Source organism: Rhineura floridana, chromosome 4 (assembly GCF_030035675.1).
Source record: "Rhineura floridana isolate rRhiFlo1 chromosome 4, rRhiFlo1.hap2, whole genome shotgun sequence".
Lineage (NCBI taxonomy): Eukaryota > Metazoa > Chordata > Lepidosauria > Squamata > Rhineuridae > Rhineura > Rhineura floridana.
Window position 1 is genome coordinate 144,425,214 of NC_084483.1, and position 22,043 is coordinate 144,447,256.

Below are 22,043 nucleotides of genomic sequence, written 5' to 3' on the forward strand. Positions count from 1 at the left end.
TCGTGGCAGCAGGCAGAGCAGAGTCGCCTTTTTAGAGGACAATCACCCGACCACTATCCAGCCCAACGCTCTCCTCCCTAGCCAATCGCAACAGCAAGCAGAGCAGTCGCAGAGTACCGCAGGCCAGGTGACATCCTGGGTCTACATGCTCTCCTCCCTAGCCAAATGTAGCAGCAGACAGAGCAGCACCTCATAGTCACCCTACATAGCTTCTAAGCAGGACAGCGCAGGACGGCTCTGTCCATCAGGTGCTCAGGCACCTCAGCCTAATGTGAACCAGTCTTCTTCCCCATCCAAGGCCAAGAAAGGTATGCCAGAAGGAGCCACACACTCAGTCCTCAAACAGGACTAGATATATGGGGCAGGAGGAGCAGGCACAGGGACCCACGCCGGAGACAGCGCAGCACCTTGAGGGCCAGGGTCCATCAAGGCAGAGAACAGACAGTACAGCCATTTCAGAACCCTCAGGTAGCAAGTCTAGCAGGCTTTCACAGCTAACAGCTCGTTCAACACGCTCGTCTAGTCGCTCAACTCTGAGCCGGGGCCCTCCTTTGGAGTTTTCCGATGACTTAATAGAGAGGCTCAAGGAGGCCTTCTTTAACTCACTAGCCAGTGGCACCAGCTCCACACAACCGACGGCAGCTACCCACCCTTCCAACGCTAGCACTTCTAGAGGGCGGAAAGCCAAACGCAAGTCTAAGCACAAGGTGGAACTCCCACATTCCTCAGAGGAGGATAGGGAATTGTCTCCAAGCCCTTTTGACATGTCGAGAGGCAGATCTCGAGGGGAGCACCACCAGGAGTATTACCCCTCATCGGATCAGGAGTTTTTGGAGGCAGGGTGGAGCACAGACTCGGAAGAGGAGAGACCGGGACCCCTTACACAGCACCTTTTCCAGTCTTCGGACTATTTCCCCCTCCTGAAAAGAGTTCAGGTCACCTTAGCAGCAGAGAAACCAGGTATTGACAGGGGTGACCCAGTGGAGGCACAGAAGGAACAACCACCACTGTCTGGCCACACCTATCCCAGCGACAATCCGCAAGAACGCCCTGGCAGAATGGAACGGTCCTTTACAGTCCCGCACTAGGAGGGCACTGGCCAACAAGCTCTATGCCATAAAGCCCGACTTTATGGAGCTTCTCTGAATCCCGCCAGTGGACTGTCCAGTCCTTGGTCTCGTGTCAAGATCTATCCTCAAAGAAGAGGAGACACGCCTGAGGGACTCCATGGAGCGTCGGCTGGATTACACCCTGAGACGGTCTCATGAGGCTGATGCTATCTCCTTCAGGGCCTCCAACACTGCATCAGCCTTCGCCAGGGCCTCCTTGGTCTGGCTAGACAAGTTATTGGACAATCCTGACCAAGACTCAGAGTGATGCAGAAAGACTCTATTAAAGCTTCATAAGACAGCGTCTTTTATCGCAGATGCCACAGTGGACGCCTCTCAATTCACGGCCAGATCCATGGCTGCCGATATCATGGCATGCCGCACTATCTGGCTAAGACACTGGGATGCAGACAGTACAGCAAAGGCCAACCTCACTACTAGACTCTTCTCTGGAGTAAAACTTTTTGGCAATGAGACTTTGAAGGAGGTGCTTATAGACCCCAAGGAAAAGAGAAAGCCTTATCTGGCAACTGCAAGACGGGAGGACAGACTTGGCCAGAGAAAATACGTTTCCTACAACTCCTACCAGTCCTTTCAATTGGGAAGTCAATCAGCAAGAGGGATTACAGACCCCCACCCATTACTCATGGTCTAAGCACCACTACCAAGCGAAACCACAACCCTCTCAAGGGGGTAGGCCTAGCTACCTGACCACCACTCCCAAGTGAGGTGGCCGGCACCAACACCAGTGACATCATGGACACTGGGGGTATAGTTCGCCCCTAACTGGAGGGCCATCGGGGCAGATGCCTGGTTCCTTGATACAGTTACCAGGGGCTACTCAATAGAACCTCCCCCAGATTCATCCCGTCCAAGGTCCACAATGACCTGTCGAGAAGTCTCATCATGTCAACCGCAGTGCAACACCTGATGGAGATCCAGGCCATAGAGGAGATCAAGCAGTCTCAGCGTGGCTCAGGAGTCTACTCTGTCTTGTTTACTGTTCCCAAACAAGATCTCTCCTGGAGAGCAATTCTAAACCTCAAACACCTGAACAGGTCTGTAAAGTACCACAGATTCAAGATGGAATCCCTGGCCTCCATTAGACAGGCATTACAGGAAGGCAGCTACCTGGCCTCCATAGACCTGAAGGAAGCCTACCTCCACATCCCAATCTTGCCCTCCCACAGGAGGTTTCTGTGGTTCTCATTTGGACAACAACCTTTCCAGTACAGGACCCTCCCTTTTGGTCTCTCTTCAGCTCCATGGGTATTCACAAAGATCATGGCAGCCGCGGTGGCTCACCTCCGTCTTCAAGGGGTTCACATCTATCCGTACCTCGATGACCTTCTAGTGAGGGCAAGCAATCTACAGCGTGCTCGAGATCATGTCAACCTAACCCTGAGGCTCCTCAACCAGCTTGGCTTCCTAGTCAACTACAAAAAGAGTCACCTAGCCCCCTCCCAACAGCTGCAGCACCTGGGGGCCCTGACAGACACAGAGTGTGGCCTCGTACACCTCTCTCCACAAAGAGTACAGACTATCAAGAAGACGGCATCCACCCTCTACCAAAACAAGACAGTAGACATCATGAGCCTTGCTGGGGCTCTAGGTCTCTTCATCTCCACCATACAGATAGTTCCTTGGGCTCGTCACCACACACGACCCCTGCAGTGGGCCCTGCCTCCCCATCAGGCAGACATTGCGAGGTCCTAGCACAAATGAACCCCCATGCCCAAGGAGCTCCGGCAGTCTTTCCAATGTTGGACAAGGCGGGTCAACCTAGTAAGAGGTACCCCCTTCAGAGATCCACCCAGGACCATAATTACCATGAACGCCAGCCTGCTGGGATGGGGAGCTCACTGCAACACAACCTACACCCAGGGCACTTGGTCAGAGGAGGAAGCAAGTCACAGCATCAACTGGCTGGAACTTCGAGCAGCCTGTCTCGCCCTCCTTCACTTCAACCAGTGTTTTCATCTCAGCCACATCCTGATTTACACCGACAACTCAGCAATGAGGGCTCCACATCAAGGAGCCTACAGGTGGAGACCACCCTTCTCATGCAGTGGGCAGAACACAATATCTCATCTCTGACAGCAGAGCACCTCAGTGGGGAGTCCAACACCATGGCAGACAGGCTCAGTCGTCAGCAGATCCTCCTGTGGGAATGGGTCTTACACCCGCAGATATTTTCCAAGATACAGCAGAGATACGGCCTGCTAGAGATAGATCTTTTTGCAACAGAACACAACCACCAGCTGCCTCGCTTCATTGCACGACACTGGTCTCTGGGAGAGGAGGCAATGGACGCCCTTTCACAAGGTTGGCCAAAGGGCCTTCTCTATGCCTTTCCACCTATGCCTCTCTTAGGTTGCACCTTGCAGAAGGTGAGGGAGGAGAGGGCTCACCTGGTGCTAATCGCCCCTGGTGGCCACAGAGGCCATGGTTCTCAGAGCTTCTCAATCTCTCAGTGGCAGAACCATGGAGACTACCCCTCAGGCCGGATCTCCTGTCCCAGGGGCCGACTGACATCCAGATCCAGAATGGTTGAGCCTGACAGTGTGGCTCTTGAGCGGAGAACCCCGAAATGTTTGGGCCTCACTTCGGGAGTCATTGGCATCATTGTCTCCGCACATAGACCTTCCACAACAAGGATTTACCAGGCTACCTGGAAGGCATTCACCAGATAGTGTCAATCCAGGGGAATCTGTCCATCCAAGGCCAACGCCTCGCAGGTCCTTGAGTTCCTACACAGGGCCTCCAATTAGGTGTGAAGGTCACTACGCTAAGGAGACAGGCATCAGCCATCTCGGCTTTTCTTCCGACCACTTCTGGTCAGGCAGTTGACAGCAGCCTGCTGGTCCGGCACTTCTTCAAGGGGGCAGCAGCCTCACAGCCTCCCATTGCCCACCGTTTTCCATCATGGGACCTACAGAAGGTCCTATATGCCCTATAGAGACCACCCTTTGAGCCACTAGATATCATCTCCCTTCAGCTCCTGACCTACAAGGTCCTGTTCCTCGTCGCCATCATGTCGGCCAGACGCATCTCGGAACTGGGCATGCTAACTCTGCATTTTTCATGAGTCCGTAGTCCTTAGGACAGACCCTCCTTCATCCCCCAGGTCAATACGACCTTCCACAGGGAGCAGGAACTAGTCTTATCATCCAGACCAGTACACCTGAGGGAGGAGTTGCACTGCCTTGATGTCACTAGAGCACTCAGGGCATACATAGATAGAACAAGAGAGCTGAGAACCACGGAGGCGATGTTTATATCAGTACACCCCAGGTCCCTGGGCAAAAAGGCCTCGACACCGACCCTAGCGCGCTGACTAAGGACTTGCATCTGAATGGCCTACAAGGCCAGTGGCCTTACACCACCACAGGGCATAACTGCCCAATCTATTAGAGCAGCCTCCACCACGGCGGCCTTCACTACCAACGCCTCCCTGAGAGATATCTGCAGAGCAGCAAATTGGTCATCTCCTTCGACCTTCATTAGACACTATAAGATAGCCTGCTACGTCTTGGCCAAGGCCTCCTTCGGAAGGGTTCTGCAGCAAGCAGTCTCCACTGATTAGTTGGCTTGCCCCAACCTACACAGCTGGGACGGCTTTGGTATGTATCACGTGAAGGACTGGCATCCAGGGAAAATGAACCACTGGTTCTCAACTGAAAGGTAATTTTACTGGATGCCAGTCCATCATGGCCCACCCAGTTCGGTTTATCAGGGCATAGCCACTATTTCGTTCCAGGGATCAAGCTCCTCTCAGTACACGTAAAGATCCATATTAGGAGGGGAAGGAGGATCTGCCAGAGAGGCAGATCTAGGTTTTTGTATGTATATAATAGATACCTAGGTCTAAGTTAGCACTGTAGGACTAAGTTTAGCACTGTAGTTCCCCATTGTGTTTCCCCACAACCATTCTTGTTTATCAATCAAGCTAGGTTAGAACGTTGCTGGCCACGATATTGTCCTTTCTGTGGCCCGTGGCAGGGCCGCTGTTGCTTTTCTCTTCTCCTGCAGGTTGGCACATAGTCTCTTCCAGTAACACATCTTGGTGGACGACGTCCAAAAATGAACTGGGGCCTGCAAGCCAGTGACGCCCAACTACTTCCTCAAGCTGCAAGCTTCAGTGGATTTCCTGTCCTTGAACTCCAGATGGCAGACTACTACCCACGTGATGGACTGGCATCCAGTAAAATCACCTTTCAGATGAGAACCAACGGTTCATTTTTTATACAAGAAATATGGGCATCCCAATCTTGTTGCAGATGTAGCTGAAAGCATTTTGTATAGAAATTAACATGAAACAGTACATAAAACATATCTGCTTAACTTGCATGCAGTTTTTTTGTTTGTTTATATGCTGTACACGTGTGCTGGGAGTCAGAGCACACAGGCAGAGAAAAATTCACATGCAAAAATCAGGCAAAGACCTGTGGTTTTTGTTCCAATTCCCACAACAAAATGTCTTTCATGCCAGAATATCTGACTTGTGAAGAAACTCAGTCAGCTCTGACAGCAAAAATAATCCTCAAAACTGACATTTAGTAAAGCACCAGGGAGAATACATAAGCTCCCATCGCATCCAGGGCAGGGGGAACTAGAGCTCTGGGTATCACATCAGAGATGGATATTGCTATTGTGAGCTTCTGTAAGGAGTGCTTTGCATAATTACAGAAGTTAGAAGCTTGAGGAATTTCATCTTCTATCTCTACTTTAATCGTGTAAAGGGAGGAGATTACTCTGCAGATAGGCAGAAAACATCCATCCAGCTGCCATAACTGTCTTGAGGCTCTCAGGTGGTATGATCTCTGTATATAGTATCCACAAATATCCCCTTTTAAAGCATTACACGATTAACAATGGTGACAAGCTGCACACACACTTGACGTGCAGGAGTTCTGTGACTGTCAATTGTTAATAGACAAAAGGTAGAGGAAATGATTTATTGATCTAACCTGCATTTAAATTCTTATTAATAAAATTAAAGTAATCTCAGCTACGCATTCTTGGGAAATACAGTTTTAACACTAACTTACTAACATGTTCAGTATTATTGAGGGTGCCCTAATTCTTAGCTGCCAAAAGCAAAAGACACTCACTTCCTTTTTCTATCTTCTCTATTCTCCTCAGCGATTCTAGAGTAAGAAGCCATTAACATTGCTTTCTATCTTCCAAATGAAAAATGTAAACTGTATACATGGCTGTTTATAACTAAAATGCCCACCTCAAACACTATTGATTCAGAACTGGAAATATTAACATTAAATGCATTTCTGCATAAATTTTGGTCAACACCTAATCCTCAATGTAGAATTAGGAGAATTTTACAAACCATATTCTCATTCTTAGTTTTAATGCTAAATTTTGAAAATGTTTTCTATACCAACCTTCATTAATACCATCTTCTCTGTCAACATGACTTCGAAATTTCTCTACAGTTTGACAACCAATTAATTTGGTGTTGCTAGTCTGCCCTCTCAAAGAGAATACTCCACCTGTGAGGTCTAGGCTGTATCTTTCTTCACAGTATTCTAAACCCTGAAGAAAAAAGTGATAACATTAAATAAATGTGCAGTCTGCTGATTATTAAGAAGTTCCATATTTTAATAAAAAAGGAATGTTTAAGCTTAATATCCAAAGTACTTTGAAAACACTTCCCAATTATTACACAGAATGGTGAGATTCAAAAATGCCTTAATACAAGGCAAGTGTACCAAAGAAAAGACGGAAGAGATTTTATGTTAGTGGCAGTCTTTTTTCCTAGGTTATACCATATGCTGACAAGCTTTCATATTTTGTAAAAGGATGTCAAAGACAAAACTGTTTCCACCAATGACAAGCACCACATTTAACTATGGGGACAGACTACGTTACTACAGGAGCATTTCAGTAATGGAAGAATTATCCAGGAAAGCTATCCTACCTATGTATTTTAAAGAAAAGGTTGATATAAGCATGTTAGAACATCTCTAGATACAAAAGTATCCTGTCAATGTGGAGCTTTGATTGCATGAGTTCTCATATCCTGCACAGCATACTATGCTTAATGAACACACAGCAGCATCCCACAAAATAAGAACAGCTGGCGACACCCAATATCAGTCACTCGGAGTACACACATTGAAATACTACTCCGAGTATGACTAACACTGGATAACACCCAATGGAATTTCCTATATATTCTTAGTAAATCATAGACAGATGATAGGACAAAAATCCTGTTGTTATTAGCCAACTGAACCAAGCCAACAATATTGCTAAATATTGTCAGATAGTGTTAGAAGCCATTTCATTTTTTGGCAATCAAGAAAATTGCTATCAAATATAAATGTGAACATATTTCCCCCCTGTATTTTGAAATGTTTAAGCATACATACATACAACTATTGCCAGTGAACGTAAAATCAACTTAGCTCTGGAACTAAACAATAGAAGAAACATTTGCATCTCTTCCACATTTACTGTGAAGTCACTGAAGTAATCAAACTGAAAGAAACACAAACCCCAAAGGTAACTAAAATACCTAAGTTAAAAAAAATAAGACAGATGTCATCCAAAGCAACACTTAATAAAGTGTAGGCCTTGCTGTGAGGATTCAACAGTCCTTATGAATCCAAGTCAATTTGTTAGGCAAATTATTCTTGAGCTGTCTACGTAGTATATGAATATAACAGTTATATGTTTAAATTAAAACATTAGAGGATTAAAACTAGGAAAAATCACTTTATGAAGAGATGCAATGTTGAAACATGCAGCAAACTAGGAAGCATTTGAATAATTGAGTTCAGACGGAAGAAATAAAACACAAGCATGACAGTTCTTTTTAAGCTAGCCAGAATGCTTGGGGCACTGTAAAGCAACCCTCTCCAGAACCAGAATTCACTATGTGCAGTCTATGACTGACAACCAAAAACACCTGCTTTAAAACACAAGCATATAAATCCAAGAATTCATTCTGTTTTTTTATGATACTACCTGAGCCTCAAACTAAAATAAAGTAATGACTTGCATGCAGGACAAATAGATCAGGGGGTTGGACTTGATGGCGTTGTAGGCCCCTTCCAACCCTACTATTCTATGATTCTATGATCACATCTATTATTCATTCTTAAGGACAACTGAAAGACTGAAGACACCATAAAGAGATAATTGAAATTGCTTCCACATGTTTTCTCTTCACAGATGCCTCCAGTTTGAAAGCTGCTCACCACATGAAAAGTCTCCACATAAGGTCTCCATGCTTTATCATGCAATCAACATGGATTTAACATATAATAGCTGGTGCAACCTCATAAAGACTGCATAGCGTCGAAGGATTATTATCCATGTACTAGCTTCATATAGATACAATGCCAATTTTAAATGAGTGGCAGGAAAGAAAGTTAATTTACTCCTATTTTCAATCCAACTGTATTGTGTTACCCCATATAATTTTTAAGAATGCAAACAAACCGAGTGATACAAAGACATCCAGATTTGAGAGCTGGATAAATATATAAAAGGCAAATGTAGTGAACATTTAAGAATAAAAAACTGGGGAGCTGCTTCTGAAATATTGAAATATTTATAATTCTAAATTTGAGACTAAACTCCAACTGAGTACATCAGAGATGTCCCATTAGGACATCTACATACATCTATATATTGTTGAAACAGTTTATTTTTATATATTACATATGTGGTTCAACAATATATGCAAGTATGTAAAGATGTCATAATGGGATATGATGTATTCAGTTTGAGCTTAATCTCCAACATCAAAAGCAGCCAAATCTTAAAATCTAAAATATTCCAGATTAGCAGGATTATGGACAGACTGCCATGTTTATATCCAGTTGTAGTTTTTAAATAAATGCCAAGGCTAATAAAGTAGTATTGTGTTTCAACATGCCAATACTTTACCTCATACATGATTTGTCCTGATGCCAAACGCCTTCTATCACTGAAAGCCAACTGCAGTAGATGTAAACTAACAACATCCCCTTCACTAGAATGAAATAAATTAAGATTTTAGTATAGCACCTAGGCACCTTTGTTATCTATCAGATAATGCTATTATTATAAACAGTTGTTATCACAAATAAGATATTTTAAAGCATAGCACTAATAAGATTAATTGTACAGCAGCTCTGCTACTTCACTGCTGTTCTTTCACTGCATCAACCATATCCAATGAACTATTCCAGCTGCAGGAGCCCCAATGGATGCTGTAAAGAAACTAACTTTATGGGGAAAATATTTAATGTAAGAAAGTTGTTCAGTTATAAACGCTGTTGGAATTGCAAAAAACTGGTCTTTTACTTCTAATTGAAGCCATAGAGATGTATTATATTGGGGTTTAGTTGGCAGTCTGCCAAGAAACAGGTAAACTAATACTGTTGTTAAGGAGATGACTGTCTTTTGTGAAATTTGAGTTATGATGGTTGTCAGTAGAACTCCACTTTTATACAAGTCAGTAAAATCCAAAAAGTCAGGTTGTGAAAGATATTTAAATGGAAATTCAATTTAAACTTTAGCTCATAGTTATAAGATCATGAGGTTTTGAATTCCACTGAGAACCTGGTTAGTGGTTAGAGCAGCTTTTCCCAACCAGTGTGCCTCCAGATGTTGTTGGACCACAACTCCCATCAGCCTCAGCCAGCATTGCCAATGGTCAGGAAAGATGGGAATTGTGGTCCAACAACATCTGGAGGCACACTGGTTGGGAAAGGCTGGGTTAGAGGGTTCTGACTGGAGAGAATAAAAAGTGTAGGTTGAGCACTGTTTAGAGGTCACTTGGGTAGTCTTTGGGAGAGGATTCATTGAAGTACTTTAAAGAGACAAGTTTGGATAGAGTCTGGAGCTGGAAGCAGCAGCCAAGGGACGCAGCCAGAGTACAGAGGGGCTGAGGATCCTTGTGGCAACAGGCAGCTGATGAAGAGGAAGGAGCCAATGTCTTGAAGCTGAAATAACTGAGGGCAAAATCTAAGAAGGCCTGCAAATGAAGAAGAAAACTCCAGCAGCAATCCTTTGAGAGAGCAGCTGGCGGTTAATCTGAAAAAACACCAACTCTTTGACAAGACAGAAGACTTCTGAAAAAGCCTGTTATGCAACTGTAGGAAAGGGAACTCTTCCCTGACGGAAGATGTTAAGGGGGGGGGGAGAGAGAGAAGCCCTCTAAAACAATCTGCGATTTAAATGGGGTTTAGCTAGAAAGAGGAATTGGTTACTGGTTTGTATAGCGGTAAAAACTAGAGCAAATCTACAGACACCTCTTTAAAGCAACAGCAACATCTATAAGCAGCTATCAAAGTATTGTTATGTACCTAACCTGAAAATAAACCTATTTTATATTTTAGTAAGTTTTAACAAAATATATTCGCTTAGCTTTCAAACTTTAGTCTCATGGTCTGTTCATCCAATGCTTATACTGGCATGGCCTCAGTGACAGATGCACAGAAATCTAGTCTATATTATAAATCTAGTCTAATCTAATTTGCATGAGCATTTCCTTAATCACATGGATTCCCTTTACTGAAGTGACTGGAAACCCCTGCATGCATAAGAGATGTGCATGCACATTTTGTCCCTATACAACCCATGAATAAGGCATTTCATCACTGGAACATTTAAAGTTTAAAATAGTTCTAAAAAGGTTCTAGTATCCAATTTGTAACTAGTATCCAATTTGTAACTAATCAAACTTTTCTAGTAGACAGGCTCGCATTAAATAAGCTAAAACATTCATTATTAAATGTTTCTAAGCATTTTCTGCAAGATTCACAGATATAGTGAAACAATGCTAATTCAATTTCTAAACTAATTCTTCCTATCAATCTCTATCAAGTTATTTGACCATACTTAGTAGGAAGGAGGCAAACCAATGAATTTTACCACAGAAGTCTGCATTCAAGTAGTGAGGCTGGTAAGACTGACGCCTTATTTTTTCCTTTGTTTTGGCAACACTTTTCCTCCCTAAGTGCTCTGCTACCACAGGGCTTGCAGCACTTATATGGCTTTTATTCACATTCCGGCCACTTTCTCCGCTACTGCAGGAGTTAATGGGCCTGCTGTGAAGATGGTCTTCTATTGGTGCCAATGGAAGAGTTAATCCTCCTCTTCCCCACTGCAAATTCTGTAAAGATCATCCCCACTTCCAAATTTAGGCTTGAAAAAAAGCTGAAATGTTTGTTTCAAGCCCAATTGCTTGGGAGAAGGGAGAGTGAGATCCTGCACTGCTTAAGCATGTGTGTGCAAGCGAGTGGGATTATCACACACACTCTTGTTTTGGCTTCTGAGTACTGTTGGCATACGGCCCCCAGAGAGTTGGCCAAGAGCTAATGCAGCCCTCAGGCCAAACAAAAGTTCTGTACCCTTGCTAGAGAAGAGTTTCATCAGGGAGGCAAGCAAGAATAAACAAAGTCATTTACACAGTATAATTTCACACTTCACTTCTACACAGTTTCAGACTTCACTTGTATACCATTTACCATCTAGATAACAGCCAGAAATTATTTTCTAAATCTGTCAGTCTACACCCACCTTTCTTGTGTTGACTGAATAGCCCACAAGTAACAACAATTGCGAGGATCATTTTCAGGTTCTTGAAAAGTAACAGCGTAGACAGGAATTCTACCTCCTTCTAACTGGGAGTGGTATCTAAATGGGTAGGGGAGAAAGGTAGATGGATAAATCTGTATAAGTCTGTACATTAATGTTATAGATTTTGTAATTTAACTGCTTCCTGTTTTGTAATGGATAAAAATCCAGTTAATGTACTTTTTCAATATTCCAGCTACAGAATGTACTTTGCTACTGTCAGTACTTCTACGTATTAAGATCACATAGCACAATTACAAATTTTAAGATGCAACAATGTGCACTAAAAAGGCAAATATAGGTAATGTGGAATTCACAACACTGCCACCCAAATCTCTAGTCTACTACTAAATATTCCGTTAAAGTAGTATCAACTTTCACAAAAAAACATTGCTGGAATAAGGTAAGCATTAAGGTATTAACTAGGTAGGTGTACTTCTAAACTCGATTATAAATCATTTAGAAGTGTTATTCAACATTGGATTTTCCCCTGCACTGTGTCCCATTAATTTAGGTTAATTTATTAGCTAAACAATCAACATTCTGCTGCATTGGAAGCAGCCATCAAGCTGTTTTTCGATTACTAGATAGAACACATCAGGATGGAGCCAGATTTCAGGTTGGAGCCTGTAATCCAGTGGTGGACTTGCTGGGGCGGGGAGGCAATGTCCACCAATTCCCCCTTCCCCCTGCAGAACCCCATGCTACCTCCTAAATATCTAGAAGATCCCCATAAACCGCTAGCACAGGAGCTGCAGAAGAAAGGAGGCATCAGGAAAGTTGTATCGGCCTCTTCCTCTATCAGGACTGTCTTAAACAGAATTCATAACAGAAATTCTGGACAAAACTGCTAGAGTTAAGTTACCTTGGCTTCAGGTTGTTTTTTTAAAAAAGCTACTAATCAAAATAGTGTATTTCACACATCTGATACAGAGGAATTCTATCTACAGTTTATAGAAGCCTAATGAATATCAATTAAGTAAATGATGACCTAACACATTTTATACTTCAAATAAAGCATTCAAAAGAGAAACATTCTATGATAGGCGTAACTGTCAATACCTCCTTAAATTTTATTCCATTAACTGAATACTCCACTTGTCATATAAATATACTCACTCTTTCTTCAGACTTTTCATGTTCCACAGTGAGAGATATCCATCAGAAAACCCCACAACTAACTGGTTGCTCCTGTGTATGTATGAGAGAGTTGTCACAGCAGTTCCTGATGGGTTCAGTAACTGGAAACAAAGATGCCGACCCTTCCTTGTTATAGCTTCCCTTATTTGTGGGATTTCAGGAGGGATTCCAGTGATAACTTCTAGATCTGCATATGGCAGTACACAACATAAATACACATTGTTATGCTTTAAAGTAGCATCTTTTTAATTAGTTCAAAGAGTCAAGTAGGCACCAAAAAGGTAGTCCAAAGGAGAAATGTACAAGGATTTCCCCCCAAATTCCATTTTTCTTTTCTTCTTCCCAATGAAAATTTATTGAAAATTATCAGGTATACAAAAAGAAAACCTGAACCCCAAAGATCAAATAGGAACAAAAAAGAACAGTGGCTCTTCAATACAATTCCCTTTGCAAACTGCAAGTCAAGATTTTCTGAGATGTCACTAAGACTTAATGGAGATCAATATTTATGCAACCAACTAGATATTTCTGAAGACTGCTGGAAGTCCACGATTGTCATTATCGCTCATAAATGCAATAAAGCAAAACCAGTCAGCAGTAAATCAGTCCTTGCATTTTTCCCTTGTGCAGTCCTTAGCCAACATGTTGGTTTTTCTGCCAGAGCAAGCTGCCACACTTTGTCATACCACACTGTTAAATTCATCCCCAGAAGATGCTTCCAGAGTCTGGCAATTATCAGCCTTGCTGGTGTTAATAAGAAACTAATTAGGCGTTTAAAGTGCACATCTAAGTTCTCCCCTTGAAATAAATTTAATAATCCCATTTCCAGGGTCTTAAACAGGTGTTGTTATGAATTTCTGGAAAGACTGAATCCCAAAAGTCATGCCCACCACATACGGTGGAATGAGCCATTAACATTATATCCTCTCCAACATCAGTTCAACGATGAATTGATACAGGAGAGCCTCACCGGTGTAAGGTGCCATTTTTGAACCGTTATTATTGCTTGCTGTCTTATCAAGGCCGAGACTGTGCCAATTCAATTTGTTATTTTGTGTTCCATTTGTGCATGCATTCATGAGTTCATTTGTTTTTCCATAGATTTCAATGGAAGATCCAACCAATCTTATACTGTTTAACTTTGGATGCACATCTTTAATTCAGAAGACATTAATATTTCTTTACATGGAACATTTTTATTTGTCTACATAAACACCTTTTTTTCCACTCCAATATCTCTTAAGCACATACCACAACCTCAAGTTTCACAACATAACAACCAAAAAATAAACTTTGGACTTTTAGATAAGTTCTTGGGAGATCACTGGATTATGGACCCTAATTTTGGCATAGGTCTTAATGTAGGAACACAGGGGTCCAGAGACTGTTGCTTGTCCAAGTGAGCCAGAAGTAGAATCAGCCTAGATCACTGGTGTGAAATTGCCATTACCTCAGATTTCTCTAGCCCAGCCTTTCCCAACCGGTATGCCTCCAGATGTTATTGGACCACAACTCCCATCAGCCTCAGCCATTGGCAATGCTGGCTGAGGCTGATGGGAGTTGTGGTCCAACAACATCTGGAGGCACACTGGTTGGGAAAGGCTGCTCTAGCCCAAAAGGATATGCATTTTATAGCTTGGCAGACCAAAACCAACCATCTTCTTAGAGACCAACAGGACTGAACTCTACAGTTTTAGCAATATAGTCACATATCCTAGCCCAGCGTTTCCCAACTAGTGGGCCACCAGATGTTGTTGGACCACAATTCCCATCTTTCCTGACCATTGGCAATGCTGGCTGAGGCTGATGGGAGTTGTGGTCCAACAACATCTGGTGTCCCACTAGTTGGGAAAGGCTGTCCTAGCCCACTTAGTGCTGAGAGTTATGTTTGCCAAAATATGCAAAATGGCACTCACACTGTGTTCAGGTGCTAATACATGGGAGACCAGGGTTCAAGTCCCCACATAGCCATGAAGCTCATTGGGTGACCTTGGGCAAGTCACTGCCTCTCAGCCTCAGAGAAAGGCAATAGTAAACCACCTCTGAATACTGCTTACCATGAAAACCCTATTCATAGGGTCACCATAAGTCGGAATGGACTTGAAGGCAGTCCATTTCTATTTTATTTAAACAATCCAAAAGTCATCTCACAGATGACCAAACAAGCCACAGCTTGTTCCTCCAAAGCTTGGTGCATTTTTTTCAGGTACTCTTGCCTCTTGTCTCTATAGCTTGGCAAATAACTAGGATGAAGTGGCCAACCAAATGATGGTTAAATAAGGCTACTGGATTTGGATATAACACAAAAGTACAGTTAAAACAAGGCATGGTTTGTAAGTTAACAGCAAACCATAGCTTCACATCATGGTTTGCTGCCAGAACACAAAACATGGTTAGAATGATTGGCTGGATTTTGGACATTTAAACAAACCACACGTTGGCTAAACAAACTATGGATTGTTATGTGCAAACCAGACCATTATCTAGCAAACTTAACTTCTTTGTTTTTCAACTAGCAAGCAACATTGCAGAGAAAAATGAATGAAATTTACCTGATGCCTCTACTTCATTTTGGCTACATGACAAGTCATCCAGACAAAGATCAATCAGGAGGACATGTCCAACATCTGTGACCACAGCAGCCACACCAAACAGCCATCTGAGACTCTGGTGCAAGTGTTGTGTTGTCAAGCTGGCTCCTCCATGGTTAATTATGGGTTCGATGGCAGTAACCTAGGGAAAAACCTGAACATTACTTAAACTGTTTGACCAACTGCAAGATGAACAAACAAGTATTCCATTTAGTTTTTGTATTTTTAGTCCAGGTCTACCACTCAGCACTGCAATCCCAGAGATTGAGGATTTAACCATGGATCCCAGCACAGCTTCATCTATATTAGGCATTCCTTGAATCATTAACATTTTATTATTCACAATAAGGGGGTTTGCCCAGCATCTGGGTATAACTAAATTGGTCCGTCTACCATGCCAAGCAAAGGATGCAATTTCAGTCACAGAGACATTAATAAGTCCTGGAAAACAAGTTGGATATTTTGGGTGGTATCCAATGTTAGCCTTGCTCAGAGTAGACCTACTGAAATTAATGGACATGACTAATTTAGATCCATTAATTTAAACTTGTCTACTATGAATAGAAATTGGATACCATTCTTTAGTTTTTCAATGAAAATGTGTTATTGGTTAGTTAAGCATCTGAACAGCTAAATTTTAAAGTCTTCAACTATGGTCAATTTCTACAGGTACTCATACTGTGAGGTTTATTATTCTGTGCTAGGTCGTTGTCTGAACTATTTAAGGGAAATAATTTTTCAGTTAGCAGGACAAGAAAAGCTGCCTATTTTCAGTGGAAAGAAAATTTCCTTGAGTTCAAGATCATTTTGAAGCTAATGAGATTTGATGTACATTAAAACACAAGTCATTGTGCTATGTAGGAAACTCTTCTTTGACAGCACAAATGCTCATTGAATGCCTCATACATTTAGCACAATCTGGATTCAGATTGCCTTTGCAGACCTAAATTAACCCCTTCCCCACCCCCAAAAGGTTTGTGATACTGGAGCACTGAACTCTGCACAAAGAATTGGACATGCCTTTTCGGACACCTTTTTTTTTTGTATCTTGAAGACTTTATGTACTACTGTTATAAAAGATGAAACCAACAAACATAATTAACCACAATATACTATTTTCTACCATCACTGCTTTTCAATTATTGGTGTTCCCCCACACCTAACATTTTAAGAGATGACAAACACTGGAGATGTGATAGATTGCAAGTGACCAGTTTATACGTTTTGTCACTGTTTTGCTGCTGAATCTTTTTAGGAAAACATCACTAACAGAAACTAGTATTATTCAAATGTGAGACCTAATTGTTCCTATCATCTTATTTTGGAATACATTCCTGCAACCTGGATACATTTCAAAAAAACTAATCTATATTGCAAGAGTCACAGAACCAAAACAAATTGTATTATAGTTCTGGAAGTGGCATTATTCATCTTTAAATTAAGAAGTGGACCTACATTTGTAAAATAGATCCATGTATCATGGGAGATTCAAAGAGCCACCCAAATGACGGGCAGCCAGCAGAAGTGGGAGCAGCAGAAAGTACTGCAGGATCCTCCTCCTATTTGGGAGCCGCTGGCCCAGCTGAACGTCGGCTCCATGGGGACCTGAGTGCACGAGCTAGCCAGGAAGCACCAGTTTCCACAAACAGACCTCCCGGGAAGTAAGTGCTCCGCATAGGCCACCATGGAAATAAGAACATAAGAACATAAGAAGAGCCTGCTGGATCAGGCCAGTGGCCCATCTAGTCCAGCATCCTGTTCTCACAGTGGCCAACCAGGTGCCTGGGGGAAGCCCGCAAGCAGGACCCGAGTGCAAGAACACTCTCCCCTCCTGAGGCTTCCGGCAACTGGTTTTCAGAAGCATGCTGCCTCTGACTAGGGTGGCAGAGCACAGCCATCATGGCTAGTAGCCATTGATAGCCCTGTCCTCCATGAATTTGTCTAATCTTCTTTTAAAGCCGTCCAAGCTGGTGGCCATTACTGCATCTTGTGGGAGCAAATTCCATAGTTTAACTATGCGCTGAGTAAAGAAGTACTTCCTTTTGTCTGTCCTGAATCTTCCAACATTCAGCTTCTTTGAATGTCCACGAGTTCTAGTATTATGAGAGAGGGAGAAGAACTTTTCTCTATCCACTTTCTCAATGCCATGCATAATTTTATACACTTCTATCATGTCTCCTCTGACCCGCCTTTTCTCTAAACTAAAAAGCCCCAAATGCTGCAACCTTTCCTCGTAAGGGAGTCGCTCCATCCCCTTGATCATTCTGGTTGCCCTCTTCTGAACCTTTTCCAACTCTATAATATCCTTTCTGAGATGAGGCGACCAGAACTGTACACAGTATTCCAAATGCGGCCGCACCATAGATTTATACAACGGCATTATGATATCGGCTGTTTTATTTTCAATACCTTTCCTAATTATCCCTAGCATGGAATTTGCCTTTTTCACAGCTGCCGCACACTGGGTCGACATTTTCATTGTGCTGTCCACTACAACCCCGAGGTCTCTCTCCTGGTCGGTCACCGCCAGTTCAGACCCCATGAGCGTATATGTGAAATTAAGATTTTTTGCTCCAATATGCATAATTTTACACTTGTTTATATTGGATTGCATTTGCCATTTTTCCGCCCATTCACTCAGTTTGGAGAGGTCTTTTTGGAGCTCTTCGCAATCCCTTTTTGTTTTAACAACCCTGAACAATTTAGTGTCATCAGCAAACTTGGCCACTTCACGCTCACTCCTAATTCTAGGTCATTAATGAACAAGTTGAAAAGTACAGGTCCCAATACCGATCCTTGAGGGACTCCACTTTCTACAGCCCTCCATTGGGAGAACAGTCCATTTATTCCTACTCTCTGCTTTCTGCTTCTTAACCAATTTCTTATCCACAAGAGGACCTCTCCTCTTATTCCATGACTGCTAAGCTTCCTCAGAAGCCTTTGGTGAAGTACCTTGTCAAACGCTTTTTGAAAGTCTAAGTACACTATGTCCACTGGATCACCTCTATCTATATGCTTGTTGACACTCTCAAAGAATTCTAATAGGTTACTGAGACAGGACTTTCCCTTGCAGAAGCCATGCTGGCTCTGCTTCAGCAAGGCTTGTTCTTCTATGTGCTTAGTTAATGTTTTTACTGCACCGGTCTTTTGGCCGGCCGTGATTCCAGGCAGGCTGGGAGCTGGAGGAGGGCTCCGAAAGTGAGGATCTCACGTAACTAACCCCCATGGCTCCACCCCTGCCATGCCCCCAGAGCATCAGGGCTTCCACTGGGTCTCCATCCATCAGACTGGCTGTCCCCAGAGAACCCCTGGCAGAAGGTAAGGTGCCAGGAGCCTGCCAGTGCAGCCAGCAGTCCATGGCATCCAACTCCCCCCTGCCTGGTGGAAAGGTGAGCTGGATTGCGCCCATAATCCCTAGAAGTAAATGCAATTTAGCCAGCAATTCTAGAGTTTGTTCTCCAAGTATTCATTTCTCAATCAATTTTCACCTATGCAAAATAGTTCCCTTGCCCCCCAACCTGTCATTTTGTTTGTTAATTCTGTTTTGATTTTACTACTGAACTGACCTTTTTTTCACCATTTTAAACTATCTATACTCACTACCTGGGAGAGAGAGGAATTTTTGTTAAATCAAGTAAAACTAGTTAAATCAAGTAAAACAAGTGAGATCAGTGGTTAAGTGAGAACAAAGTGTTAATAAAAACAGATGGTTCCATAATGCACATATAGAACTTCCAGTGCACTTACTCATTACTGCATGTGAAGTATTTTAATTGATCCCCTTCGATACTACCATAATTTTTGCTGATTTCATATTAGTAGTGATATTTTATTGATTTTAAAAAAACACTTGATGATGCTTTGAACACATCCAGGAAAAAAGCATGGTAAAAATCTAATAAATAAATTAGTAGCTTTCCTCCTCCAGACAGAGGAATGGGAAAAGGAACGCATAAGCCTTCTGAAAGGCTCTCTACCAAAGAATGGAATACCAAAAGCAACATGAATAGGAAAGTGCAGTCAATTTAACTAATGTACTAGCCTCTTGGTACCTTTCCCTACTGTTAAGAAGTCCACATAATGCTCCTCTCTTTTGCACTGAATTGTGTACCATACGACAGCAGCAAGCACTAGAAAGATTCTTTGAGGATAGCGAGTAAATCAGGTCATTATACAAGATATTGTAGCCCAAGGAACCATGGATTAGAGAGTCAAAGCATGATTATGAGGGCACAGATGTTTAGAATAAAGCAAGAAGTCAGAAAGTCATGATTAGCAAAGAATACGGTTAGAATATGGTGAGAAACACTCAGAGTAGAGATTGCAACCAAGGGATATTTACTTTCATTCCACAAGAAAGTTAAAGTGGATTAATTAACAAATTTACAACAGTTACACTATCATTTCTGTCAATACTTTCCAAGCCATAAATCAAAAATATTTGAATATGCCTGGAGATAAGAGTTCATCCCACACTTATTCAATTTCAGTATGTTTTTCTTTCTTTCTAGTTGCTCTGTGTTAATACTTCCAATCCTTAGTTTAGACCTGTTTTGTTTAACATATACTTGAATAGTGAACTTAAAACAAACTTCATCCAGCAAAATTAACTCCAAGGAACTATGATAGGTCACTGAAAGTCTGGCTTGCTGTTCTGAGAATTAGGTTAATATCACAAACAAAGTTTATATAATCTCAAAATGAAGCATAGAGTATTTTAGCAGATCTCAGGCACACAACCATGACTCATAATTGGCTGGGGAAATAGAAAGCACCATGTGCTTACAGAGATTTTCCTATTACCAGTAATAGGAACCTCCAGGCTCCAAACCTACATCACTGGCACTATGTGCACAAATATATGTATGTGTTCTAAAAGCTCAAGAGCCAAGAATGTCAAATATTTTAATGATCAGGTTTAATACAAATTTGAACTGCCGATGACCAAATGCACACTAGATAATAGCTTAGTGTCTGAACTGTGTTTTCTTTGACCATAAGACAAGAGATAATTCCACTTTGCTCCTAAATCTTTATTTTTATCTCTGCACCCAATCTTACCTAAGCTAAACAGATAGAGAACGATAAAGAAAATAACTTATGCTGCAGGGAAATTAGCTTAAGAGCACATTGTTTATAAAGTAATTCCAAACTTAGGTCATAGAATCATAGAATAGTAGGGTTGGAAGGGGCCTACAAGGCCATTGAGTCCAACCCCCTGCTCAATGCAGGAATCCAAATCAAAGTATTCCCGACAGATGGCTGGCCAGCTGCCTCTTGAATGCCTCCAGTGTCGGAGAGCCCACTACAGGTCAATAGATAGCACTCTCATTTTGAACAGGCAATACAAATAAAACAATGTAGACCTAGGCGTATACTGAGTTGTATCCAACCTAGCACAAGTGTGAGGCAGATCCACACCATACATTTAAAGCACATGATTTCCCCCAAAGAATCCTGGGAACTGTGGTTTCCCCTTCACAGAGCTATACACTCCCAGCACCCTTAACAAACTACACTTTTCATGTTCTTTGAGGGAAGTCACGTGCTTTAAATGTGTGTCGAATGTGCTTTAAATGTATGGTGTGGACCTGCAAAGCCTCATGCTTGGGAATTCTCCACTGTCCCCCCCCCATTTCAGCCCCCCTTTAACCCCTCCCAACTCTTAGGGAGAGCTGCTAGGGATCATAGGAAGCTGCCTTATACCAAATCAGACTATTGATCCATCTAGCTCAGTACTGCCTACACCAATCAGCAGCTCTCCAGGGTTTCTGACAAAGTTCTCTCCCAGTCCTGCCTGGAGAGGCCAGAGATTGAACCTAGGATCTTCTGCATGTAAAACAGATGCTGTACCACTGAGCTACACCCCTCGCCTAGAAGCCAGGAAAATTCAATTCTGAGCAATTCCTTCCTCCTCCAGCAGCGCCCACAGTCTATTTCAGTCCTTTGCCAATGGTCCCCTGACCCTCAGGAGAGACTTTTAAGGACCTACAAATGGATGTAGCAGGGAGGCAACAGCAATGGCAAATAATTCCCAAGTGTGACACTTCGCTGTACTCACAGTAGGTTGGATGCAACTCACTATTCTGACAATACTACTGTTGATAGCCCCCCCAAAAAGGGAAGGCCCCAGGTGCTAGAAATATTGTTTACCATAAGCCCACTGATTTTCAGAAAAATCCTTCAAAGGTACATTTTTAACAATGATCACATCTAATATATATTGCAGTAACTCCTGTTGAGTGAAAATTCTTGTTAAAGATATGGCCTTGAAGAAGAAATTTTTCAAAACATGGTGCTTATTACATTTCTAGCACCCTCTTTTTTGCCTGTCAGTGGGGCTACCACAGTTTTATGGTTGTTTTTCCTTTACTCTTGCTAGGCAAGAGGAAAAGTTAGATTAATGGGGGGGGGGGAGAAATCTGAACTCTTTCAAACTGACCAAAATATACGTTTCAGCTCATGCCAGTGGCAAATGGTCGCTTCACACATTAAAAAGCATGTTTGTCTTCTGTAAAGATGAGAACATGCAGAAAAGAATTTCCATCAAAGCATAGATATCAGGAGCAAATCTACATGGGCTCCTTCAGAGGAAAAGGGCAGGATAGAA

General features: G+C 42.5%; 1 protein-coding gene across 6 annotated transcripts in view; it reads right to left on the reverse strand.

Moving 5' to 3' along the window:
• AHCTF1 (AT-hook containing transcription factor 1) overlaps positions 1 to 22,043 on the reverse strand; it is an 81,549-nt gene that overhangs the window by 39,149 nt on the left and 20,357 nt on the right. For 5 of the 6 annotated variants that reach the window (XM_061624652.1, XM_061624656.1, XM_061624654.1 and 2 more), the window contains exons 4-8: positions 15,395 to 15,575; positions 12,822 to 13,029; positions 11,646 to 11,762; positions 9,027 to 9,111; positions 6,512 to 6,662 (exon numbers count right to left, since the gene is read on the reverse strand). In XM_061624652.1, coding sequence (XP_061480636.1) covers positions 6,512 to 6,662; positions 9,027 to 9,111; positions 11,646 to 11,762; positions 12,822 to 13,029; positions 15,395 to 15,575 — 742 coding nt within the window. The remainder of the gene's footprint in view (positions 1 to 6,511; positions 6,663 to 9,026; positions 9,112 to 11,645; positions 11,763 to 12,821; positions 13,030 to 15,394; positions 15,576 to 22,043) is intronic. The other variant, XM_061624651.1, reaches the window with a different exon arrangement.